Consider the following 26966-nt stretch of genomic DNA (forward strand, 5'->3'; position numbering starts at 1 on the left):
TGGTGTGTCCACCTTTTACGTAGTTTATTCCAGTTGAGGGTATTCATCAAATTACAAATTGGTGTTCTGATATCAGCAGATAAGAACACACGAGCAAGTTTGTTCTGAGGATTTGGAGAGTATAACAATTCTCAGCATTGCAGTTTGACCATACAGGACTACAATAATCAAAGTGAGGAAACATCAAATACCATAAATATAGTTTTCTTACATTTAAAATTATTGATTGATTTGATTAAAACCAGTGAGCTATTTTTAACATGTTACAATGCGTTTGAGAAAAGTTATGTCATTTGGAACTATGGAACAAAAGAAGTGTGGTGTCATCAGCATACATTACGCATTTATATTTTACTGTACAATCAGGTAAGGTATTTACATAGATAATAAACAATAGAGGTCTTAAGATTGATCCTTGTGGAACCCCGATGTCAAAAAGGATTATAAAGTTTGAAAGTATTGACTTTACGTTTACAGATTAGTTTTTACCATGTAGATAGGACTTAAACCAATTCAGAGCATTACTAGTAAGGCCAAATAAAAAATAAAACATGTTTCACGTCCCCTACCGCTTCCTTTTTTGAGATTTCTTCAATTTTATTTTTATTTTTTAAATTCAGTTACAACTTTTCAAAAAATATGTCTAGGAAGTAGAGATGCTTTCTATAGCCTTGCTAATATACAAGAAACACTTTTATAAGGTTTTGTGATAGTTAGAGGGGCCTATCTCTCAGAACAACAAATAAAAGAGGCCTCCTCCTTTTTCCAGGCATTATTGTATACGCTAAAACAGATCTAATTATGGGTATTAACAGCGATTTTGCGATAAAAAATAAAAAATAAAAAGCCCCCTCTTCCTCCTTTTTTTCAAAAACCCGGACGTGAAACATGTTTTTTATTTTACTTGGCCTAATGCCATAGCTTTTAAGTTTTGTAAGAAGAATTTTGGCTTTCGAAAATCAAGAAATAAGGCTCCAGTGATTTTGCCGTGATTCATGTTCTTTAGGATAAAATCGAATACATCTAGAAAAGTAGTGGAAGTGGAATGATTTTATCATATACACATGGATATGAACTAAATAAGCAGTACTGTAATGCAACATATAAATATTTAAACTATGGACTCAAGAATATGCTATAAAGATTATAATATAAAGGTATTTTCCGATATTTCTGATAGTCAAAACCGTTGCGGATTCTGACATTTGAGATAGAAAGGTATTATTTCCAAATAATAAGTTGATATAACGAGAGCACTTATTCAGCTAAAATACGGCCTCAATGCGCTAATACAATAAAAAAACACATAAAACCTTTAAAACCAATATACAGAGACAAATATTTACAACCAGAATGGCCCAAGTTAACGCGGCTGTGTACTCTAGCCATTGTTTCTTTCTCAAAATTGAGTTTTTATGATATGTTTGTACCTTGTTATGTTTTTTATAAATACAAGGAATGAAAATCCAGATTTGTAAACTCCAACTGCAATATTTTAAGGATTTTATTTCACTATTCCACTCGTGTTTGAAATTGAAAAGGAAAGAAAATCTTTGTTGTACCAGCAAGGTACACGCGCGCAACAACTCATCGCGTTGCGCATGGCGCAATTTGTTAACGCACAAATACGCGACGCATACGCGACGCTTATCTGCATGCGCCGCGCATCTTATGGAAACACCACGGAAGCACTGATTTCACAAAAACCTAGTGGTCAAATGGCTCCGTTTTAGCTGATAAAATGTGGGTTTTTTCAAGTTCTTTCCCCGATTTAAATATCAAGTTATGAATGGATTTCGCTCAAACTTCTCAAGGGGCTGTGGATTTACCCGATGTTCACGTAATATAAGTTACAAAACGAAAACTGTCGCATTCTCCTGTGAGATTCGATGAAAGTGCAAAATGTGACCACTTTAAACTTCAACGGCCATTATTTCAATGTTCATTTTCTCGGTAAAATGACGATTTAGGTACACGATAACTCAATAAATACAGCATCTATAGGTAAGCAAATATGATCATCGTAAAAAGCATGATCGACTCAAGAAACGGTTTTCTCATTTTTTATATTTTGGTCTATTTCCGATTTTGGGCATCATTTTGTGCAAATAGGCGTTTTTGAATTTTAAAAAGTTCATTTTGATGCCTTATATGGTCAATATCTAAAAAAATAAGGCCAATATCAAAAAAATAAAAAAACCGTTTTTGGAATGGAGCCTCAAGATTGAGCTAAAAACAAAATAAAATATTTTGGAAAGAGTGTTTTTTGTTATGATGTACCTAACAAATATTGCCAAAAACTCACTTTTTTGTGATTTTCTTCAAAATTGTTGTTTTTACCCCAAATCTGTATTTATATTAAGATTTATTGATGTCTTGCCTTCATAAAAATGTATACTTTTATATGTTTTGCGCGAATAATAACAAAGTTATTGCACTTTTACTACATGCATGTCTGAGAGTACACAGCCACCTTAAAAGTAAAAAATACTGCTTTAGATAACCTTTACCATTAATTATAATGATCAAAAACATACATACAACAGTTAAATTTTAAACATTAATAGAAAAACAAGATATTAAAAGTTGTGACGAGACTCAGTGAAACATCAATCTATACCAAAAGAGCACATACAGCCCACTATATGCGCCATCTCCGTCATCAACCATAGGAAATGGGTAATAAGTAAGAGTTCAGACAAATACATGACTAAACTCAAATCAGAAGGTATTGTCGTGACTTCTGATGATGAAAAACGTTGCGGCTTCCGATATTTGAGGATATTATCCGGATGATGACAACCGTAGCCATATAGCCACCATTAAACCAATTGCTATACCAAGTTTACAAGGTCTCTGGCTTGTTTCCGATCCCGCAAACACTGAAGAATTAAGAATACATACATAAAAAAATAGTAAAGTTCTTACAATTGTGCAGCTTTTTGCTAGGGGTATTTGAATAAATAAAGTGTGCAGACTGTTTTTCTAGCTCTATGTCGTTAAACAAAATCATGTGATCAACTAGAACGATGCCCAAGTCCTTGAGAAGGAATGTAATTTCGTAGCCCGCCGTCTCAGAGAAGCAATTTGGAGCAGAAGACAGCATCGAGGACTATGATCAGAGACGAGGGGGCCCATTACCTTAGGCACGTATACGACCCACTTCTGGGCGTTGGTGCGCCCTCTGATGGTTTATAGAATAAGTGGAATAAAAAAACATTACTCTGAAAATGATCATCGCCCAAGATGGTCGAAACTGTCAGGTCAGTCAATAAGTTTTTGTTCTGACAATACGAAATGTATATTATGATTTCGACTGTTTTTGAAAGGGTGAACGCTAAAATTTCCAAACCGTTCCACTGATCCAACCTAAAAAAGGAAGTCTGTTATAGTGAGGGCTTACAATTTGATATTTTGATGCTACAATGTAAATCGAGCCAAATTGAAGTATATATTCGGTTTAAACACACCATAAATTAGAGAATTTTTATACTGGCAATCATTAGTTAGTTAACTTTTTTTTTGCATAACAATAGTACTCCAACGGACACTATCAACGTGCCAATAGTGGTCGACTTACGTTGAATGAATAAGTGAAAATGTACTGAATTCGGAGTCGCGAGCTTAAAAAAAGCCAATTCTGACAACCTTTAGTTTAGATGTGCATATAATGAAATTTAAAGTTATTGGGTGGGGGAATGAAACAAACAATGAAACCCAGACAGTTTAAGACAATTTTGGGACCCGCAAAAAGCAAACTTAATGCAAAATGATACATACCGTCACTTGCACATATGATACCAATATCCATAGTATGATTACATTGTGATGTCCCCCAAGCTGGATGTCTACAGGTATCTATATCATATTCAGTGCCATTACACCAGAGGTTTTCAAACCATATACGACCCTGACCAGCTCCAAATTTCCGCGTCAATGTTGCTGTACCGTAGCCAGCAAGACCTGCTTGCATACGATTTCGGGTAGTTTCCCATAATCAAATTCCTCATTGAAACACACTGTACCCCATTCTTTCTGAAAGTTGATTTCAAGTCGGCCTTCATTTGGTCCATTCCCGCCAACCAAGACAATAGAAGGAGAATATGGAGAAATAGCTATAGAATGTGAAAATCGATAATAGGCCTTTAATAGTAAGTTTTCTTCATTTTTCACTTAATTCAAATAATTTTGACATATGAATAATTTTGTTTCAAAAAGGTGCTAAATCCAATAGTTGCCTTGTGTCACATTTTTCTGGTATATTTTAACATTTTTAGTTTAAGTTGACATTTAACGATCAGAATGGATGTGTTTGTAACTTAGCTTACTTCATTTTGTCAGATTAAATCAGGGTGATTACTTTTTTGATTAAAAAAACCCAAAAAATCAAATTTTTTAATCGGATTCATTTTCATTTAAATCGATTTTTTTAAAAATATTTTTTGATTCCAAGAACTGCTATACCCCATGATTAAGCCAAAAGAGATCAGTGGAATATACACAATCCTATCAGGTATTTACAAAAAAAATCAAAACATGTTTTTACATGTGAAAATTTCAAAGTAAAAAAAATTGGTAAACTCATGGGGAAAAACCTGTTGAATTCTGCACTTGAAGATGTTTTTTGCAATAGATAAAGTGACATCATAGAGGTATTTTAATTGTTTCCATAAGTTGTAGAAACATTAGGAATGATGTAAAATATTGGTGAGGTCAATTCAACGAAGCAATTAACTTACATCTATCAAAAATGGTAGAAAATTAAACAGTTAATTTAAATCATTGATTTTTTGTTTAAAAATCACGTAATTTAAATCGAGATTCAAACCCTGGATCAACCTTTTAGAGGTCTTTTTCTTTCCTATTGTTACACTATTTCAAACACCATACACACTCAATCACGGACTGCTCTTTTTGGAGCCACCATTATATTACTTTTACGTGCCTGCGTCAAAAATCTTTTACGAAATAATCTTGACAAAAAATTGTTTTGACATGTTATGGTGTTTTCTTTAAATGTTCTATTAAACGTGTGTATTCGAAAGGAGCAAACGCATCTAAATCTACAATTCTTGTCACTTACTTCCACATACGACTCCAACATCGTTCGAATGATCGCAAAGTCCACTTCCTCCCCATTCACTGTGTTTGCAATCCTTCAATATCATACGAGAGTCTGTATCATCTGGTGTGCACTGCACGTCATCTAACCATATTTTATTTTGAGATGACTTGCCGAATAACTTTGCTGTTGTTCCTTTGTGAACGCCTTTAAAACGAAAGCAGGATGATTTATCGTGAACATTGTAAAAAAAAAGATGACTATAAACCGTCCTTATACTATAACCCACAGTGCGTCGCCAATCGCGGGTAGCGACAAAGGTAAGTACGATTTTGCACTGGATAACGCTGCACCGCCCTGTTATAGTCAATAATGGGCTATTCTAGTTGAAATCCATACTCCTATGGAAAACATGACCTTAATCTGAATTTCTAGTGGGGTTAGCTGAATGGGTCACTCCATTTGAAGAGGTTATGATACAAATGGGTCCGGATAATTGTTTACAATTTTTGTCTTTATTATTGTCTACTATTCGACACTATGATTGTGGGGCAATCACGACGTAATTGCACATTTGGTCTGCCTTTGCAAGTCACATATACATCGGATGCTTCACTTTTTACACAAAATATTTCATTGGAAACCCTCCCACTCGGCTATTTCTAAAAGATAATCAAGATTCCTTTACATTAAATTAGAGTTATTTTATTTTATCCTAAAACACTTTAGAAGCTTTTCATTACGGCGTGTAGCTGCGCTGTACATCAATGATAACCTCATCACTTAATCTGTTCTTTTTTACGGGCCCACCAATGTCTTTATCTTTGCTTTTTTACGGACTCATTAAAGAAGTTCCCTTTGCAATCGATAAACTGGTTTCTTGATTAAATGCACATTGACCAAGTGTGCAATATTATTATTCTCGAGAAACCGGTTTTATGTTTATCGATATCGAGAAACTTGGTTTCATGAACCAAATGTGCAATTAATCAATTTTTTGATCGAGAAATCAGGTTTTTTGAGACTAATTTGCCTACGTCAAGCTAATTGTGCAATTAATCGCACAACCAGGTTTATTAGTCGAAAACCTTGGTTTGTCGATCCAAAAATCTGGTTTCTCGATCCAAAAGCCTGGTTTTTCTCAAAACTTGCAATTGATAAACCAGGCTTTTCAATTAATAAACCAGGTTTGTCGATCCAAAAATCTGGTTTCTCGATCCAAAAGCCTGGTTTTTCTCAAAACTTGCAATTGATAACCAGGCTTTTCAATTAATAAACCAGGTTTGTCGATCCAAAAATCTGGTTTCTCGATCCAAAAGCCTGGTTTTTCTCAAAACTTGCAATTGATAAAACAGGCTTTTCAATTAATAAACCAGGTTTATCGATCAAAAATCAGGTTTCTCGACATTTGGCTTGCCATAAGCGTGATAGTAACATTATTATACTGTCGCGCTCAAAAGTTGATAATATATGTTTTTAAAGGAAATAATGAGCGTTTACCTATGATAAGAGATCTTTTGTCTTGTGGTCCCGGATGATAACCAAGTTGATGACAAACTGCATCAGCCTCTGATTGTCCCCATGACTTGAAATCATCCACGCACACCGTACCCCACTCCCCAGCATTGAAAACCTCTAGTCGGCCTTCGTATGGTCCTGATCCACCCATTAGGCGTATAGGAACAGCTGGTGTAGAGCCTGTGCCAGGTTGATGTGAAATTAGACAAAAATTCAGCATTTGTAAAAAGTTTATAATTATACTGAATTTATGGTACACAATATGACGAATAGATAATAATGATATAACCTTTATTGATAAATTTACGGGCTGCTGGGGGAACTCAATTTTGGTTTTGGTCGAAGACCCACCAATATACCAACTTTTCAAGAAATTTTGACCCATCAATATAATAAAAACTCAAAATTTTTGGTCAAATTTAATACAAATTTTTACAACTTTTCCGCCAAATATTTGGGAATTTCAAACATTTTGGCTACAGCGAGGAATTGGGCTATAAAAATTGAGAGAATCTTTGAAAAAAAGGACCATCCATATACCAAATTTGGCCTAGAATATATACAAACAGGGTTCATTCATTGATATACCAAAAGGCCAAAAATGCTACACATGTTTGCGGCACATTTCCGTATGGTCTTCACCGGGGGTCGTCCTTACTGAGAAATCCCCTCCTCCACCCCAGTACGATCTAGTATCATATCAAATGTAACCAAGCATTGTTTGGAGCTCAACGAAATATAAAATTACATTTATCTTTTCTTTTTTTTTTTTTTGTCCTTACGGATTTGTTTCTTTAAATGGCATGTCTATTGCTCGGACAACATCATGTCTTTGGCAAGCTAATATTATGAGGACAATGAATATGACTCCATTTTTGAGAAAATAAGACGTTTAAAATTGATATTACGCATAAACCAACTTAAGCGGTGAGTTCCTTCGAATAAGACAGATTTGGCCTAGAAAAACGGTGATGTCATGAAATGAGATGTGGCCGCTGTGAGAAAAGGGACTATAAACGCTCTCAATGGACAGAACGTATACTGTTGTTGTTCACAGAAAAAAAATCCAAATTAAGTATTACAAATTTAATGGTTTTTAAACATAATATGGATAAAATCAGCCGCTTCTTTTTTATATATTAGACAATTATTGTGATATTACAATTCATATGTATATCAATATAATGAGAAATATTAGGCCTAAAAAATAAATACATAATTTGAGCTTAGAATTTCATCTGAGACTAGCATCTCATGTATCTGATTTCCCTGTATATTGCAATGCTATAGTTTCAGTTGGGTGAAATATTACAAAGCAAACGCATAGTAACAATACTGTGTAGGTTTCGTTCCCGAAATGAGAACAATAGTGTGCATATTGTTATGCAGCATTGTTATGGTAAGTGATAGTACAACTCATTGTTGCTAAAATTGTAATGTAATAATCATTCTCTTCAAATAGAGATAAACTTAGTACAGTAGTTGATTTAAAACAACAGTCACAAGACTTACTATTTGCAGAGCTGTGGTAGCTTGCGACCTGCATCTACAGGTCTTCTTTAGCCACTGAAGAGATTATTCCACTTGACTTGCCTCTTGACTACCAGATATTGATTGGTTTTGGTCAAGTGACAAAATCTTGTTGTAAACAACTGGAAGATCATGGCGCCCCCGGTCTCTGTTGAGGTCGCTGCCAGTTCTCCTTATTTGGATCGCTTCTCTGACCCCTCTCCTGAACCAGTCTTCTTCACGGTCGAGAATGCGTACGCCATCCCAGTCGATGCTATGGTGATCCTTAGTGATGTGCTCACCAACTGGGGAAGTGGGGCGTTCATGTTCGCTAATACGTGTTCTTAATGGTCTGGCACTTTCCCCTACATATGATGAAGAACAGTCTAAACATTTGAGGCCATAGACAGCCCCCGATTTGTCCAGCTTGTCGGTCTTGTCTTTGGGAGCTACAAGAAGGGAACGTATAGTGTTCTGGGGCTTAACATGGGTTACAATGCCATGGGATCTTAATACACGCCTCAGACTTTCCGAAACACCGGCCAGATATGGGATGGTAACCCAACCTTTGACTTGTTGTTCAGAGTCACTATTGCGAACGTGCCGTTTGGCATTGGTTTTGTTGGTAGCTGTGTCCAATGTCCATTTATCGTACCCACATACCGCTAAAGATTTGTGAATGCTATTGAGTTCATGGTCAAGGTCCTCCTCCTTGGTGACAATAGAGGAAGCTCTATCAACGAGGGTACGTACCACACCCAGTTTGTGCTGCAAAGGGTGGTGGGAGGCAAAGTTCAGGTATTGATTGGTGTGGGTAGGCTTGCGATAAATCTGAAAAGACAATGAGCCGTTCTCTTCGCGTTTGACCATGACGTCAAGCATGGGAAGTTGTCCATTGGATTCGCGTTCCATGGTGAACTTTATGGATGGATGGCAGGTGTTTAAGTGATCAGTGAAGCTCTCAATAGCACTCTTCTTGATGATGACCATAGTGTCGTCAACATAACGACCCCAGAACCGTGGGGGGTTGGGATAAGAAGACAAGGCCTTGATTTCAAAGTCCTCCATGAAGATATTGGCAGTTAGAGGGGATACGGGGGAACCCATCGCCGCACCTTCAAGCTGGTTGTAGAATTCACCACCGTACTGAAAGTATGTGGTGGTCAGCTGAAACCGGAGCAGTTCAATGATTTGATCAACCGACAAACATGTACGGTTACCCAGAGTAGGATCGTTCTTAAGGCGTGACTCAATGATATCAATAGTTTCACTTACGGGTGTACATGTGAACAGAGCCGTGACATCATAACTGACCAATTCTTCATCCTCACTAATAGTAAAGTCTTCAAGTTTGGTCACTAGGTCCTTACTGTTCTTGATATGATGTTGTGATTTACCCACTAGAGGAGATATTATGTCCGCGATAAATTTTGCCGACGCGTACGTAATGGAGCCACTACAAGCAACAATCGGACGAAGAGGGTGGTTGGGCTTATGAATTTTCGGAAGTCCATAGAACTTAGGCACCTCTTCACTGGTGGGATAGAGTTTTCTGTATTGAACCTCAGTGATCGCACCACTTTGCTTGATGGATTGCAGAATCTTAACCAACTTGGTCTTGTATTTCTTAGTTGGATTGGATTTGAGCTTGACATAGGTCTTATGGTCACTCAGCAACAACTATGCCTTGTTGTTATAGTCTGTAGAGTTCATTACCACTACCGCACGGCCTTTATCAGCCGGAACAACCATGATGTCTTTATTACGCTGAAGTGAGCGAATGGCTTCTCTTTCTTTGCGGGTGATATTACTTTTAGGGAGTTTAGCTTTATGAACTAAGTCACTGGTTTTATGGCGTATTTCAGCAGCTTCAGAAGAGCCTAAACCAACAAGTCTAACTGCCGACTCAACAGCAGTGACAATATCATCCACAGGGATGTTGGTGGGTGTGACAGCAAAATTTAAGCCTTTCTTCAGCAGGGATTGTTCATGCTCGTTAAGATCACAGTCCGACACAGTAATAACCCACCTGCTAGTAGCTTCCTCAATGTCATCAGGTGAAATGTTGATGCCATTAGCCGCTGGTTTAGTTTGCTTAGTTTGCTTCTCCTTAAGGCTAGCAAATTTCTTTTGCTGGCGAGGTTTACAGATGTTGGTTTCTGCAGTAGCCGCTTTACGAGTAAACTCAACTATTTCATCATATCTATCACTGGGTAAGTGTGTAAACAGAACATCCTCAACATCCAACTTTTGATCGTGAAATTGGGAAATCCTAAAGTTGATTTGTCTGACACGTTCAGTTAGAAGAGACTTTTCAGCTTGGCGTAGGATATTGTCCGCCTTATGTCCATGCATAGAAGATTTAAGTTTCAAGCTCCTTGGTATTATATTACGATGCTTGCAATGCAGAGTAAAATGGAGATGGCATCTAAAGCGAGCGATGCTGCGCTCAAGCTTTTCCAGTTTGCGGAAATTTCTCAGACAATCACTGCCGAAATCATTGTCGAGACGGGAATGTATGTTGTTTGACAGTCTTGGTATATCCATAGTACAGTAATAGATTTAAAACAGCAGTCACAAGACTTACTATTTGCAGAGCTGTGGTAGCTTGCGACCTGCATCTACAGGTCTTCTTTAGCCACTGAAGAGATTATTCCACTTGACTTGCCTCTTGACTACCAGATATTGATTGGTTTTGGTCAAGTGACAAAATCTTGCCTAAAACAAAGAGATAAACTTGTTTTTGCAATAGACCTGCCATTTAAGGAACGAACATTATTCTAATAGAAAGAATCAGAGAATGACCCTTTGAACACATTTATCTCTATTATAATATCAACTAAACATTGAGATCAAATTTCTACGCAAGCCATGTAATTGTTCTAGTAGTCTTCTACTATAATTTATGCCATACCAACTAATTTGCTATTCCATATGAATTCCGCGCTCTCCCTGAGAAGACATGTGAAAAAAGGGTCAAACTTCGGTTGGAATATGAGAAAAAAACCATGATTCTGGTTGGCATTTTTAGCATAGATTCCGGCAGGGAATGGAAGAGACACACATTTGGTACAATTCTGGATCGTCTAAATAAAGCAAAAACAGATAGTAAATCAATAAATGTTATCGGAAATCTACGAAGACCGTGCAGAAGACCTTACACACAGGGGTGAGTGTGGCGGTGGGTGTGGGGTGGGTGTGTGTGGATGCGGAACGTCATCTGGAATAATGGTTAAGAGAAAATAAGAAACTTGGCGACTTGAAGACTGCTTGATTCACTTGAAAATGTGTGGCAACCAAAAGAGGTCAAAATGTAAGTGATTAGGCACAACATCTTTTTTGGTCCTATAGCGCTATCGGTGCCCGAAAAGGTACCGATGGCACTTTTTATTGTACCCTGAACATTTGTACAGCGCATTCATTTTTATTGAAATGAAAAACAATTACACTATGCCACTGTTAATATTGTCCTATCTCCAGTGAGTGATGTTAAGAATCATCGGTACCTAACCGGGCACCGATAGTTCTATAGGACCAAATTCGATGTGGTGCCTAAAATGAAATAAACTAACACAGGATGGAGGTCTGCCTCCATCAAAAAATAAGTAAGTACATGTACCGTCACAAGCTATCCCCACTGCAGCATCGCTATCATTATAGTCACATACAGATCTATAGTAGTTCCTTGCACACATCGTCATCTTCCCCGAATGGTCATCGCGCGGTAAACACGTTCCAGAATAATACCATATTCTCTGTAAATCTCCATTGCCATACTGTGTTGTTGTAGTATAGCCTGCGGATTGGTTCCGTCCACTGTACCCAAGGACCTTACATACCGCTGTGACCTCTTCCTCCGCAACAATAGCTTCATCACATACGCTACCCCATTCGTCTCTGAACTTCATTTCCAGACGTCCTTCACTAGGAGTGGGTCCGCCGACTAATCTGGCTTCTGGTGTCGATTTAACTACAGAAAACATTTGATGGAGAAAAGTTTAGATTTTTAGATTGATGATACGTTGTTGAATAAGATATATTAAATGCGGTAGGTTTAAAAGACGGGGCAATAAACACGAGGCGGCGGGACACAGTACGTCCCGTGCAGTATAGACGAAACCATTCCTACACCTCAACAGCTTGCTGGTTGCAAGGGCATTTTCCTATTGTGAAGGTGTTTTTTTTTATTTTGAATGCCAAGCTCCTAGAAAAGCCGTTTAAAGATATTAATATTCAACTCATCTTTAAAAGATTGAATTTCCCCCAAGTTGGGAAGGATACCACAATTTCCCCCAATTGCCCCCAATTTCCAAAGGAAACCCTTGCTACAATCTCAAAACTAAGGCAAGTCTCATTGACTTCCCTTTTGGTAAAAGTATGTGAGTGGTTTGTTGCAAAGTAGGTGCTTGATGATAATTTCTAGTGCAATTGATCGCAACCTATGCGGTCGTCTACTTCTCATTGTCTAATTGAAATTATGTTTTTTTCAAAGGTACTGACAAAGAAGCAACTGTAGGAAACCTAATTATGAAGGACTTCTCCATATCATTTGATTGCATCGCTGTCCAGAGACTCTACGAGCTTGGTATCAGAATTGAGTTATTGCCGTGGATTATAAACTTCCTCACAGCTCTCCTCTCTACCCTGACTCATGTGGTGTCCCACAGGGCACTAAGTTTGGCCCATCAGATTTCTTGGTGTAATCAACAATGCTTCTGGGGAGTCTCTGACTAAAAGATTTTAAGCTCAGCCTCGGACAGGTTCGTCTTGCTAACCAAGTCAGCCAGATTGAATCTGATGTTCAGGACTTGGATGTAGGGGTGGGTGTGCGCTGTGTGAGTGTGCGTGTGGGATTTTACCTTAGCAAGTGCAATTAATTCTTTTAGCAATTTTCTATGTATATTTTCTATGTTTTTTATGTCTTTTAATGTATAAACCAAAGCAAATGTAATATTTCATGTTATTTGGTCTACAGGCCACGAATTGAAATAAATTTAATCTGAATCTGAATCTGAAACACCATCAAGGTGGATTTCGGTTTTGTTTTGCTTTTCGTCATCCAGAGATACTTTACATTGAAAAATTGGTAGAGCATGCTTGAACGATCAAATACGAAAGTTGAAAGCATTTCAATGCTTGATCAAATCAATACAAACGTGTGAAGACACGATTAAGCGTTGGGTATGTCTCGTGTAAGAGATTGCTGTTTATATTAATTTGTCTAAATCTAAAGTGCCGAAAATAACGCAAAACTGTCATTGTACTGTGAAGTGCCAAATAGCACAGGTGCTAGTTCAATATGTTAGGAAAATATTTTACTTGATGACCCAATGTTGACATTGGCTAAATAAACTGTATTTTTGCTCAAACGGGTACAGTGATTATGACATTCCCTGTCCGCCAATTTGACCCCTTAGCTTACTGAATAAATACGGCTCCTTGCACCTGGTTTCCCGATTAGCTGAAGTCGTTTGAGTGTAAATACGACGACATAAGTATGCTTGATGAAAATTACAACGGATTGTACCCCAACCCCTTCTTCATGTTTTTAGAACGAGGGTCAATTAGAATATAAATAATGTACTTTTCATGATTACATACCATTACACACTATTCCAATACCAAAATACCTATTATCAAATAGTGGAAGTAATTCTGCATATAGCTTAGTACGGTAATGGTACACGCAAGGATAATCGTAGTCTCCATCACAGAAATTCAAGATGTGATAAGCATCTCCCGTTCCCGGTCCGAAAACATCGGGTGCTGTTTCGTACGCATCGACGTTGCTGTAACCCAACTGTTGGCAGATAACCGATGCCGCAAAGTTACTGACCACTCCATCCGGGTAAGGTTTCGACAGCCACTTTGCAGACTTGCTACCAAGGCGTCCCCATTTTCCGTTGTGTTGTACTTCAACTCTCCCTTCATGCGGTCCTGCGCCACCGACAAGTCGAATAGTAGTTGGCATTGCCGGATCAGATGCTGAATATGAAAAATGTACCAAATAATATGAATGTTTTAAGTAGAGTACCATTTATTGCAGAATGATAAAAATCAAGTTTGTTTTCTGCAGGAGGTCTGGAATCGTAAATTTTAAATTTTGCGTCAGGACGATAGGTTAGATGTGATAATTGATAGATTTAGAATAATTTCATATTGCTTGTAAACAAATTTTATGAGAAAATATCATAGAAATGTCATAATTTTTGCTTTGTTAGTTTTCTGTTATTTTCAATACCGAAATACGATCAAATACACTTACAAGAAACAAACCAGGATTTTAGCCTAAGGAGCCATAAGTTACTCAAAAATGTACTATACACTAATATACGTCATTGCTGCATGGTCAAGATGGTTACAGAAGCCAAGAAGAGGTGATCCTTATTATGGCCACTCCCCTCCTCTCCTCATATCTACTCTACTTTCTAGTCTCACCTCCCCTCCGCTCTCATATGGAAAGGTTTCTATACAAAAACGATTCTCTTATAAACCATCATGAGTACAGTTTCCACCTCGATACACCAGAGCACACATTTTCGTCCAAGAGCTCTCAAACAGTCTTCGCACAGTCTTTGATTACACCACAGGGTTGAGTGTATAGCAATGTAAGAGCTGTGGAGCATCTAGCTGAAAAATGGGCCTCTTTGATTGGTTTTTGTCGAAACCTCAAGTGTTTTCTTCATCCAATCAGATTTTTTTAATATCAAACGAAAGCGAACACTTCCTTCTAAAACAGTTTTTGTCACTCCCCTCCCCTTTCCTCCCCTCTCCCCCCTTTCCTTCCCTCTCCTCCCCTCCCCTCTCCTCTCTTCTCCTCTCCTCTCTTCTCCTCTCCTCTCCTCACCGCTCCTCTCCTCTCTTCTCTTTTTTTTCCCATTACTCCCATTCCCTTCCCTTCCCTTTTCTCTTCTCTTCTCTTCTGTTCCATTCTCTTCTCTCCTCTTCCATTCTCTCCTCTCTCCTCTCCTCTCCTCTCCTCTCCTCTTCTCTTCTCTTCTCTTCTCTTCTCTCTCTTCTCTTCTCTCTCTTCTCTTCTCTTCTCTTCTCTTCTCTTCTCTTCTCATCCCTTCTCTTCTCTTCTCTTCTCTTCTACTTTCTTCTCTTCCCTTTACTCCCCTTCCCTTACTTTCCCTTTCCTTCTCTTCTCTTCTCTTTTCTTTTTCCCCTTTACTCCCATTCCCTTTCCTTTCCTTTCCTTTCCTTTCCTTTCCTTTCCTTTCCTTTCCTTTCCTTTCCTTTCCTTTCCTTTCCTTTCCTTCCTTCCCTTCCCTTCCTTTCTCTTCTCTTCGTACATACCATTGCAGATTATGGCTATATCATCGGTGTGATCACATTGTGAACCGTCATTTCCCCATCTGGGCACACAATCAGTAAATTCAATATAATCGTTTGGTGTAAAAAATGGGCAGAAAATGTTTGTTATCCATATAGGTCCTTGTGATGATCCAAAGTTAGTCTCTTTAGCTGGCAACATGCGTCCACTGTTGTATCCAAGTGTTCGACAGACGCTGTTTATCATAACTTGTTCGTATTCGCTTCTCCCCTCTGCAACCTGCTTCCAACAAATGGATCCCCATTCGTCTTTAAAGAACACTTCAAGGCGTCCTTCGTGAGGTCCCGATCCACCAACAAGTCTTAAAGGAGGCGGCCATGTTACTGTAATAAGAAACATAATAATTATCAACATGATAGTGGATATTCCTTGTTGCTGGATAATAATGACGCGTATGAACTGACACTCATCTATACACAGCCCTGTGTGTATGTAACACCCTCAAGAGAAAGGGGCCCTTAATGCTCTGCGTGCTAGCCATGTGCTTCAACGGAAAAAGTTCAAGTGTTGAAATATTTTCTCAAAATATCAAGAGCTATCTTAAGAACTACTGAACCAATACTAGGCTTGTTTGTACTCATTTTAAAGCATTTTTCATGCTGATTCCAAATATGGTCATGAAAATTTACATTTCTCAAATTTTTGATTTTTTTTTTTTTTTTTTGTAATTTAAAACTTTTTGTCTTTATTTACAACCCTCCAGAAAATTGAAATAACCCCAAAATGGCCTTTTCTGGCCTTTTTTTTGGGGGGGGCTAAAATGTTTTTCTAGCCTTTCAAGAACTCTTTTCGATTCTTCGTAGAACCATATTAAGGTTCTATATACAGGACAACTAAAGAACTATTTTAGGCTCTACTTGGAACTTTCCTCGGAGTTTAATATCTACTCGATGCATCCATCAGTTCCACTTCAGGTGTCAATCAATATACTCTGCTTCAATACCACTCTTAATAAATATTTTAATAATAATTTGCATCTCCTGAAAGGCTTTGGTGTTCATAAAGAGACAGATCACATAGCTTGCTCTCGGGGCTGTCGTGGATGCATGGCCCTATATACAAGTAGTATGCAAGTAGTTCATAATGTTCTTCTTCTTTCCTTTTGCCCATATACATAATACCAGTGTTTATAAAAGAACAACCTTCTACTTCCATGGAAACACACCCTAATTCCCCTACAAAGACCCCCTCGCCGCGAGGCGAGTATGAAAATAAATAATCTTACCATTGCAGACAATCCCCATATCCAGATTGTGATCTCCAGGGTGTGTGCGTGCATACGAATTAAACGTCGAATAAGTAGTATCACATTCACCAGTGTGTGTTGGTCTCTTCACATCGTCAATTTTTTTCCAACAAGATAGGTGAAAGGAATTGAGCGGATCTTTCTTTAATCCAGGACCAAATACTCCAGAATTTGTAATAACGGCAGGACCGGGAAATCCAAGTTGTTGACATATCACTTGAGCTTCATCTGTTCCAGGAATGCGGTACGACGCTTTCGGATCTATTGGAATTGTACCCCATCGTTTGTACGTGTAAACTTCTAAGCGTCCTTCACTGGGACCTGTCCCATTGACAAGACGAACTGGTTCTGTAATTAGTGTAGCAAACAAAATGAATGATGAAAAGCATTATTTAGCTTTTTTGTTTGATCGTTTGTTTCAACTGTACAACGTTAACATGAGAGTAAAGCTGTATTTACAACATTATTAGTCTTGTTACCCAAGTACCTTCGCTTGGAAAACATTTTAACTCAAGTGTTTCGTTACCTGGGTAACAGGGCAAAACATTTAAATTCCATTGAATCATGTTAACCTTGACCTATTTTGCGATGATATCCAAGGGAAATGAAACACCTGAGATATTGCAAACTATTCTTTGGTTAAAATGTTTTTACAAGCGGATCAATTTGAGACCACTTTGATCAAAATCGCAGCAATTTCGATTTTCTTTTAAATCTTGTGGACAATGGTGGAGACCAAACATTTGACATTTTACCTTTGTGCCTATAACTCAAGAACTGTACATCGGCGAGGTCAAACCATTCTTTTTCTTAATTTTATTCGCCCAATTTTGAAATTTGAGCTCTGCATTAGCGGCCATTTTGAATATACGCAAATTACCATTTTGTCTAGCTCAGTCAAACGACTATCTTGGCATGCAGATGCCTAGATGATGACTTGTATATTGCATTTTAAATATATCATACAAAGAATTCCGTCATTTGATTGGTTATTACAAAATGAAATTCATCCTCCACCTGATTTAAATTACAAAGTGTACACATTCTATTCTATGGATTAATTTTTGGAGAGAAGTGACGTCCCTTTTTTGATCATGAGATTATGTGCGCTTATTCTTAATTTACAGAATGCAGCTCTGGAAGATCTTTAAGAGATAATAGAGAGGTTGCGAAATGACGATATTTTAACTTTAACTTTAACTTTAACGTCTAGAGGATTATAGAGGATTATGTATTCAAAACCAAGGTGGTTTTGAATACATAATCCTCTATAATCCTCTAGACGTTAAAGTTAAAGTTAAAGTAACGTCATTTCGCAACCTCTCTAATAACATAATTTTCTGTACTGAAAGAATTTTTGAATGTACAATATGTTCTGAGTTTATGATTAAAATTATTAATATGATTAACCCAAAGATTTGAAGTTTAGATACAATAATTTCATTTGGTTTATCCCAAATATCAATCCTATTGATAAAGCTAAATTTTTTTTTTTTTTTATACCTGTCGACCATGTAAAATTATTAGTACACAGAAACTTTCTGTCATCTACAAGTGCTTGAATAACAAGAGAATCATTACGGTCGTGCGTCTTGAATTCGCCATCCAAAAAAGGTGGCGATGTTACGTTTTTCCAAAGTCGACTCCAATTAAATGATGATATCTCTGCCAAGCAATAAGTTATTATAATGCTTGTGGTCTCATTTTATTGCTAAATAAAATGCACTTTCAACCCTGTAAAAAGAAATTCTTCAGCCTTTGTAATACTGACAATGTGCTTCATATAATTCAGAACGGGCAGGGTGGCGGAGGTGGGGGATGTGGAGGTGGGGGATGTGGTACACACAAACTCTATGGGATTGGTATTTTTAGTGCATAATTTGCTTCTGTAAAGGCTGTAAATTGGATTTGGACTCTATTGAGCATCTAAAAGACTCAGGACCTTACAGCTAAACAATTTTGCTAATAGTTTTTAATAGTTTTTAATCATTTATGATTGGTTAGTCTAGAAAATACAAACTTTTCCATACAAAACTACTTTCATATTAAATACTGTACTAAGTAATGCGAATGTATTCAAAATCTAAAAGTTACTGTAAAATCGTATCATAGTCGAAGTATAGATTTTCTGAAGGGAAATTTAATGAGGAATCTAAATATGAACTTATTTTTTCTGTATGGATTAGGGGCAAAATGTTTCAGTTCAAAATATGTTGAATTGTAAAAAATTCTAACATACTTTGGAACACCTTTTATTCCGAGATTACTAAACAGCTGTGATTTTGGTTTCTTCCAAAGTCAGTAGGCTCCCCCTATCCTCTAACCAAATGAATGTTGTTTACTTCCAGTTTTTTACTGCAAGTTGGTAATAAGCAATGCATTAAGTATCCCATTTTTTATCTGAATCTTTTTTATTCCACCCTGTATAACTTGAAGATCACCCTGTATAATGAGTTGAAAGGTATATATGTGAATTGCTTATGCCTTCAGCTTTCCAAAAATGTATACTTTTGCTAGTTTAGGGTTGATAATTATGGAGATAATCTAATTAGAATCTCGATTGGTATAAAAATTCATAATATCTGTGATGTAACGCTAAGGGTGGCGAGTTCAGGACACACGGCCTTACCATTCATACATTTTTCGTTGAGCTTCCACCAGTATTTGACAGATAAAGAAAGCATAGTTGTGAGCAGTGAAAACTACCTAGTTCGCATCTTACTGCATTGTTAGTGGATTTTTTATGAACTCCGAGTATAATTTTACAAACCTTAATGTGAATAGATTCACTTGGAAGTTTATCACATGTTGTAAGAAAGTTCGAGTAGTTCAGTTTGTTTAACAAATATGGTGCCCAAACCTCACATCCATAGCTAAGGATTGGTTGGATGAGGGTCTGGAATAATTTCATGCTACACTTGTAGGAGTCGCTTATAAAATAATCCCTACTTTTATAATATGCTTTCATTGCCTTGTTTTTAAGTCTAATCATTGCTTTTGTAAATGAACCAGATGGTACAAAAATGATACCCAAATAGCAATATTCATTAGTTATGTTGATGTTACAATTACCATAATTAAATTTACAACATTTCAAAACATGACCACCTTTATTGAATATCATAACATTTGATTTGTCAATGTTTACTAACAGTTTCCACTTTCTGCAATAATTGTGCAATTTATCAAGATATTCTCGGGGGAGGAGGATGTAGGAGCGCAAATTTTGTTTCTTGCCCCGGGCACTGCCAACCCTAGTTACGCCACTGGGTACGATCATGCGACTGCGCAGTGAAGCAAAATCATCTTCAGAGCGGCAAAGCGGCAAGCGGCAGGAAAGTATGAAACTGGCATTACTCTGCGCGTCCATATTGGCTTTCCAACGTGCATGCACATTTACTATCGAGTGCATGAACATTCAATCTGTGCATCCGACTCCGATTGCTCATATTTCCAACGTTCCGACTGGCAATACATTTTATTTGTAATGGATGAATTAACACAGACATCAGCAAAATTGTAAAAGGTTTGGGATGAATATTCGTCGCCTGCTCAAAGCTTTCCCAAATCAATGACGTATACTCCGGAAATAAAATGTGCAAAACATTATTTATTGTAATTATTCTAAGTGTACATGTTTTATAATGTTGCCTGTGTGTTTTCGTCTTTTGACCATGACATTCAATAACAATAACGCCGAGTAAAAAATAAAACATGTTTCTCGTCCCCTCCCGCTTCCTTTTTTTTGAGACCGTTTTAGATATTTTCTTAATTGAGTTTTAACTTTTGAAAAAAGGATGTTTAGGAAGTTGAGATACTTTCTAGCCTTGCTAATATACCCCCACCCCCTCCAAAAAAAACAACACTTCTGGGAGGTTCTGTGATCATTATAGAGGCCATACCTTCCAGAAGAATAAGATACAAAACGGGCATTATTTTATACGTTAATTATACATGGCCTACACCTATTTTTCGATAAAAAAAAAAAAAAATATTAGCCCCTCATCCCCTTTCTTTCTTCTTCTTTATTTTTTTTAATCCGGACGAGGAACATCCACAACAACCGGAATTAAATTAAGGTCAGCTCTTCTCAAAATTAGGAAATATGGACCACAAGAGCATGGAAAGCTGTTTGAAAAATTTATATTTACCGTATTATTTGGCATACAGGCTATAGAACGATGTGTATTAAGATTTATAGAGTAGTAGGACCTCGGTGTAAGATCTACGTATTGAAATTTCGGTCACGTTCATTACTGGACACTACTGCAATTTCATGGGTTTGAAGTATTCATGTTCCGTTTAAACTGTATGTAATATATATTTTGAAACAAATTCGAAACATTAATATTAAAGCAACTTTCAGCAAAATTTTCGTTCATATTAAAAATAAAATAAGAAATAAAATTCAATTTCTGCCATTTGTTATGAGCAAACGCGCAGCATAAACGCGCAGGCAACAAATCCATTTTTTTTTATTTGGCCTTAAGGCAGACAGACAAATGTAATTAAAATGCTGTAATATTGGTTGCCATGGCAATAATCACATAGTCCTCTGACAAACAAGTATTGAACGATCATGAAAAATAACCCTGAACAATAAGCTACATGAATAAGCTACATGAATAACATGAATAAATGTGGCCCCCCAAAAAAATCTTTTCCAATATGACTCTCTTACTATTTCAAATCAAAATATAAAGATACTTTGATCAGAAAATGAGTAATTCTGTAGTAAACATGTCTTTATGGCAAGTACCTATATCCATTTTACACCCAACAAGAAATGTCTTTAAAAAGACAACGCCATGGATGAAGATCATGTTTCATAATTTTGCATTGCAAGTACTTGGAATGCTAGTAAATTTGAATGTTTGGCACAACTAACTGGGTGCGAAATATTGGCATTTATTGGTAAACCACCAATGACATACTAGGAAATACCACCAATGACATACTAGGAAATACTCATTTTCATGTTGAAAGCTGAATTAAAAAATGTGTGCTAAATAGGTCTAAATTTAATTCATAATGGTAACAAACGGCTCAATTGAAATCACATCCTCTGAGTTTTACAACAATCCAACAATCTATATTCAGACAACCTTAAGAATGTTTGCTGCTTAAGGGATTTCATATATCAACCAAGTTTCATGACAATCCAACTATCTATTATCAGTAACTGTTAGCCTTGATATGACCTTGATGGTTTTGACGCCTATGGCCTAATTGCGATTACATGCACTACGTTTTATGAAAATCCGACTATCAATGCTCAGTTGACATCAAATGCACTTGACACCACTTTGAACATTCTGACAATCCAACACAATATATACTTAGTCGACCTCAAATGACCTTTAACAATTTTGGCGCAGAATTGTTATCCACAATCTGATAATCTATACTCAATTCACCTCTGACGACCTTGACCTGACCTTCATCATTTTCCGCTTACTATCCATAACAATCTAACTCCTTCAAAGTCCTCTCAACTCTTTTATTCATAACTCCAAATTTCTGTCCTTTTACCTTTTCTGTGTTTACCATTTACCAATATTTAGTAAATTACAGTTAAAATCCATTAAAAGCATGGTATTTTATTTAAGATATATTTATTCGCAATGTATAGTTTACTTGTAGTTACACTGATCACATTATAATCAAAAAGACTAATTACTCAATCCCAGGGATTCCTGGGCTCAATCCAATCTTTATTTTCTGAATGTGTTGATTATATTGTTACTACTAACTGTCCGGTTGCTCTACCAAAAATGTGTAAAACCAAAGCCACTATCTACCCCAATTATTGGTACCCCTCCGACTAGTGTCACTCCCAACATCAATTAGTGATGGTAGTAGCCTGGGCACCTGCACTGTTTATACCCAGCTTGGTTCCTGTCTGGTCAGATAATTGCTCATTATTATTGTAGAATTAGTGGTCACACTTTTTGACAGCTTATTAGTAGCCTGGATCAGCAGGGGTGCAATTATATCCTTTTTCATAGAGCAATTTTTCAAAATGTTTAATGACAAATGGTTCCTAAAAACCTTATTTGTGAACGGATTTTCATCGTTGACAAAACAAAATGTATGTTTAATATATTAATTATTTCATTAACAGCAATTTCCTAAGTTTCCATCCATAAATAATCACAGAGTATTACAAAATAAGTGTTTATTTTCAGATTTCCAATTAGTCATGTTATCAGTATAGCTGTAGGAGGCCAAATCCAGGCCTTGCTCATAATATTTAGGCCTACATTGTTATAATCAAAAACATATACTTTGTCCTAGTAGTCCCTGGCAACCCAGTCTGCATGTGGCTCAGTCACAAACATACACGACAGAAACCGGCTGTGAAGGAGCCTAGGCTATATGCACGTAAACCTGTGCACGTAAACAACTCTCTTATAATAAAATCCGTTTTTGAGTATAGTAAAGAATGGCATGCATATACAAAATGAAGGAAATACCTATTGCCAACTTGGGAAAATGCATACTCGTAGCCCAATCTTGTACATCATAGGACCCAGTTTGGGTTTGTAGTTTCGAAATGTTGCAATTAAATATTAGTTCTTTCAAATATGAAACCCTAAAACCCAAATCTAGAACAAACAATCATTATATTTAGAAAGATATAGCAAATTTTCCATGATAGAGATTGGACCCAAGACAAAGTACATCCAAGTGTCAATTCAGAATTAACCCACCATGGCGGAAAAAGCCAAATTGTATAACACGAAAAGAGAAGGGGAAAATATCAGCATTATATATAAAATGATTTGGCAATTTCAGTTGAAATACACACACCTGCTGTGGAAGACATAATCATAATGCTCTGCGTGCTAGCCATGCGCTTCAACGGAAAAAGTTGAAATTTTGAAATATTTTCTCAAAATATCAAGGGCTATCTTAAAAACTACTGGACCAATACTAGGCTTGTTTGTACTCATTTTAATGCATTGTTCATGCTTATTCCAAATATGGTCATGACAATTTACATTACTGAAATTTTTGACTTTTTAAAATTTTTTGAAACTTGAAGAGAGTTAATCTCCCACCAGGGGGTGTAGACTTTACCCGGGAGGCACTCCCATTGTGGCCTGTACATCATCCGCGATAATAAAAACGCGTAAAAATGGTAGTTTTTCGTGGGTAGGCACGATACGCGCGTATCGTGTTTCAAAAATATGACAAATTGGAAAAAAAGGGTAGCAAATTGCAATTTCTAATACGCGGAAATGACATTTAGGGTATGAAATTTGATGCAAGGAATAAAATCCCTGTTTAGGGTGTGAAAATAGGCGCGTGTTACCTGTTTAGGGTATCGTTTTAGCCAATGGTTAAATCCTTGTTTAGGGTGCTTTTCAAAAGTTGATTATCGCGGATGGTGTACATACCACAATGGGAGTGACCCCCGGGAGATTTTAAACGGATTGATGAGTCGCCCATTTGGGTAACCCCATTTGAAATACACGCGCAATGTTTTTAAGGTCATGTCTTTCCTAGGGTGAGTATGGATTTCAACTGGAATATGGTACCTATAAAAGATTCAATATTTTTTCAACTGCCCTTTATTTCCTATTTTGGTCAAATTAGAAGTGGCACTGCTTGCAATATAACTCTAAATTGCTTCAAACCAAGGAATAACATAACATAATTATGTACAATAACTTTTCAATGCCGACAATTCTGTATTGACTGACTTAGGGCCACTAATTGCAATAAAAAGTCAATGCAGAGCCAGTGTGATTTTAATCTGTCTCTATGGAAGTTGGTGAGTTCACTGTTTAGCCTTTCAATGCAATATAATATGAAAAACAGCAAGTACCTGGTATTAACGTGCCCAAATTATCATGCATTCCAGTTTCACACTTCCCAAATGTCAGGGATCATTTCCCGCAAGTTACAGCCCGGTCGGAGCAACTTCAAATTTGACCTGACCTTTAACCTCAGATGACCGTTGCGGTTTCATAATCCCCATCCACATGTATGAATTCAAGTAGAATGAGCACACTGGGCAACTCCATTTGAATTACATACACCCTCTGAGTAAGATACTTCCAAAATGTTTCAAATGGAGCTGCTAATGTGTTAATTCCATTTGAAACCTGCCCTGTGAAAGACATTTTTAATCTGTCCTTTCTTGCATTTCCTTTTAGCTTCTTTTTTTCTATATAGTTTGTTCCCATTTTTTATATTTGCTGCTTAGCTTCCTTTTCTTATATATCCTAATTAGTTTCATTCTTTCCTTCTTTATTTTGATCTTGTTTTCATTTTGTTACTGTAACCATAACCCGTAACCGTACCTCCTTTTTGTTCTCCCTTTCCTTTTTTTTTTAAATTTCTGTTACCGCATACTTTTTTAACAAACAGTTTAATACTTTCTTTTTCCCGCAGCCAATTTGAACATTTATCCACCCTGCATGGGCGTTAATCCAGGGGAGTGGACACAATATCAATTGCCCACCTCTACGTTTCGGCAAATACTTCACTGGTCTAAGTAGATTTACTGTAAAAATACAGGCAATATTCAGTTCAAACTTTGCGCACTTCATTAAATTCAATTTCACGTTCAAATTCAAATTCAAATTCAAATGAGACTGATAATTTTCTCGCCCTGCGCGCGCATATCCCAGCGAAATAGGACCAGAATAAAGCTCACTAACCAATTTTTTCTATCCCTCCCCCGACAAAGTTTTTTCCAACTATAATTTACACAACAATAGTGTAAAAAGTGTCCACCAAATGCCTTAATTTGGTGGCTCATATTATAAAATTGTCCAACAATTCAGGGGGTCACATTTCCCGCAGATACCTTCCTGGGTCGCGCATGCGCGACGGGATACCCACTTCCAGATCACGTTTCACAAACATTGTGTCCCCCTCCACGATCAACTTCGGATTGACGCCCTTGCCACCCTGAAAGAAAGACTAGTTTCGATGGTCATTGCCGTTATCATGACCCTACCCCTGGGACCCCATCCACCTTCAAATTTTAACATTCTTTCATCCTTTTGACTAATTTGGACATTTTCATATAATGTTTCAAATGCAATAAGTTTAATCGGGATTCAAAATCGCAATGCATGGTGGGACTGTTTATGCAGTTTTTGGGACACTTTGCTTCTGACCTAAACAAAATTGGTTTTTTTTTGTGCGTACAAAATATAAATTTGAAATGTTTTTCTACAATAAAATATTTAAAAAACGTTTGATTAATTTGATTAATTAATTATTAACAAATATTTTTAATGATAACATTATTACAATAATAAATAAATGAATAATAATTAAAGCAATTTCCCCGAGTATGTCAGAGTTCAAAGTGTCCTAAAGGTGCTCATCAAAAACTGGAAGTTGCAAAATGCAATGTCGATTGTTCTTATCATACCTTATAAAACTCAAACAAATAGAAATGATAAAATAATAACACATTACCGTGCAAAAAGAAAGAAAACAACACCCCTACCTGCATATGTGTAATGTACCACAGCTATGGCAGACAAGACACGTACGATATACATTATTCTCAGCATCGTTTTTACATTAATGACACAATGTTTCTGCTTTACATGCATCATACTCCGTCTCGTTTGCTTTCAGCTCTCGTTTGCTTTCAGTAATTACTGCACACTGCCCGTACACATCATATTATGGCAAATAGTCAAATAGCTGCTGAAATTATGGTCATACACCACCAAAAAACAGCTCCATTAGAAATTATTGCCTTGACTTATACAAAATTTGGCAATGTACACTGATTCAGCCATAATCAAGGTGAATTTTAGTCTGAAATTTGTTGATCACATAATAAAGCACTGAATTTTTTGAACCTCTAATATGTTCCAACCCCTCCCCCAGGCCTTGACATTAAGGAATCGGATAGCAACGTTTGCACATTATTTTTTGTGGGAAATTGCATTCTGAATACTACAGTATGCTTAGACTATATTTATAAATGCGTTTTTATAAACATGATAAATAAGCACGTGACCACCTCCGCGCTGCCATAACAGCTTATAGACAGTAAGTCTACATAGCGGGTGGTCTTCCTATACATTTGAATTCAAATACTTTCAAAAGGTTGTTTTTGATAACATTATTACAAATTCGGAATTGCAACATGTGTAATAATTTTGCAATTCAATTAATACTTAGATTTGATGATATTTATCTATAGAGTTCCTATCCTTTTTTCAATTCAATTCAAGTTTATTTGGTTTCTTCTCACATATATACAAATTATTATTAAATACAGATAATCAAATACATTATAAATTATATGAGAT

The 26966-nt window shown here is 36.7% G+C and overlaps 2 protein-coding genes across 2 annotated transcripts in view; both read right to left on the reverse strand.

Moving 5' to 3' along the window:
- On the reverse strand, positions 1–26725 carry LOC140142071 (scavenger receptor cysteine-rich domain superfamily protein-like). Its single transcript, XM_072164023.1, has 9 exons — positions 26147–26725; positions 16651–17019; positions 15389–15748; positions 13691–14074; positions 11709–12059; positions 6563–6760; positions 5084–5269; positions 3781–4115; positions 1–2882 (listed from the first exon to the last, which is right to left on the reverse strand). The coding sequence occupies exons 1-8, from the start codon at positions 26256–26258 to the stop codon at positions 3934–3936; spliced, it is 2142 nt and encodes a 713-aa protein (XP_072020124.1). The 5' UTR covers positions 26259–26725; the 3' UTR covers positions 1–2882; positions 3781–3933.
- The window catches only part of LOC140142070 (uncharacterized), a 58745-nt gene that overhangs the window by 7129 nt on the left and 24650 nt on the right, over positions 1–26966 (reverse strand). The window lies entirely within an intron of this gene.

This window comes from Amphiura filiformis, chromosome 20 (assembly GCF_039555335.1).
Source record: "Amphiura filiformis chromosome 20, Afil_fr2py, whole genome shotgun sequence".
Lineage (NCBI taxonomy): Eukaryota > Metazoa > Echinodermata > Ophiuroidea > Amphilepidida > Amphiuridae > Amphiura > Amphiura filiformis.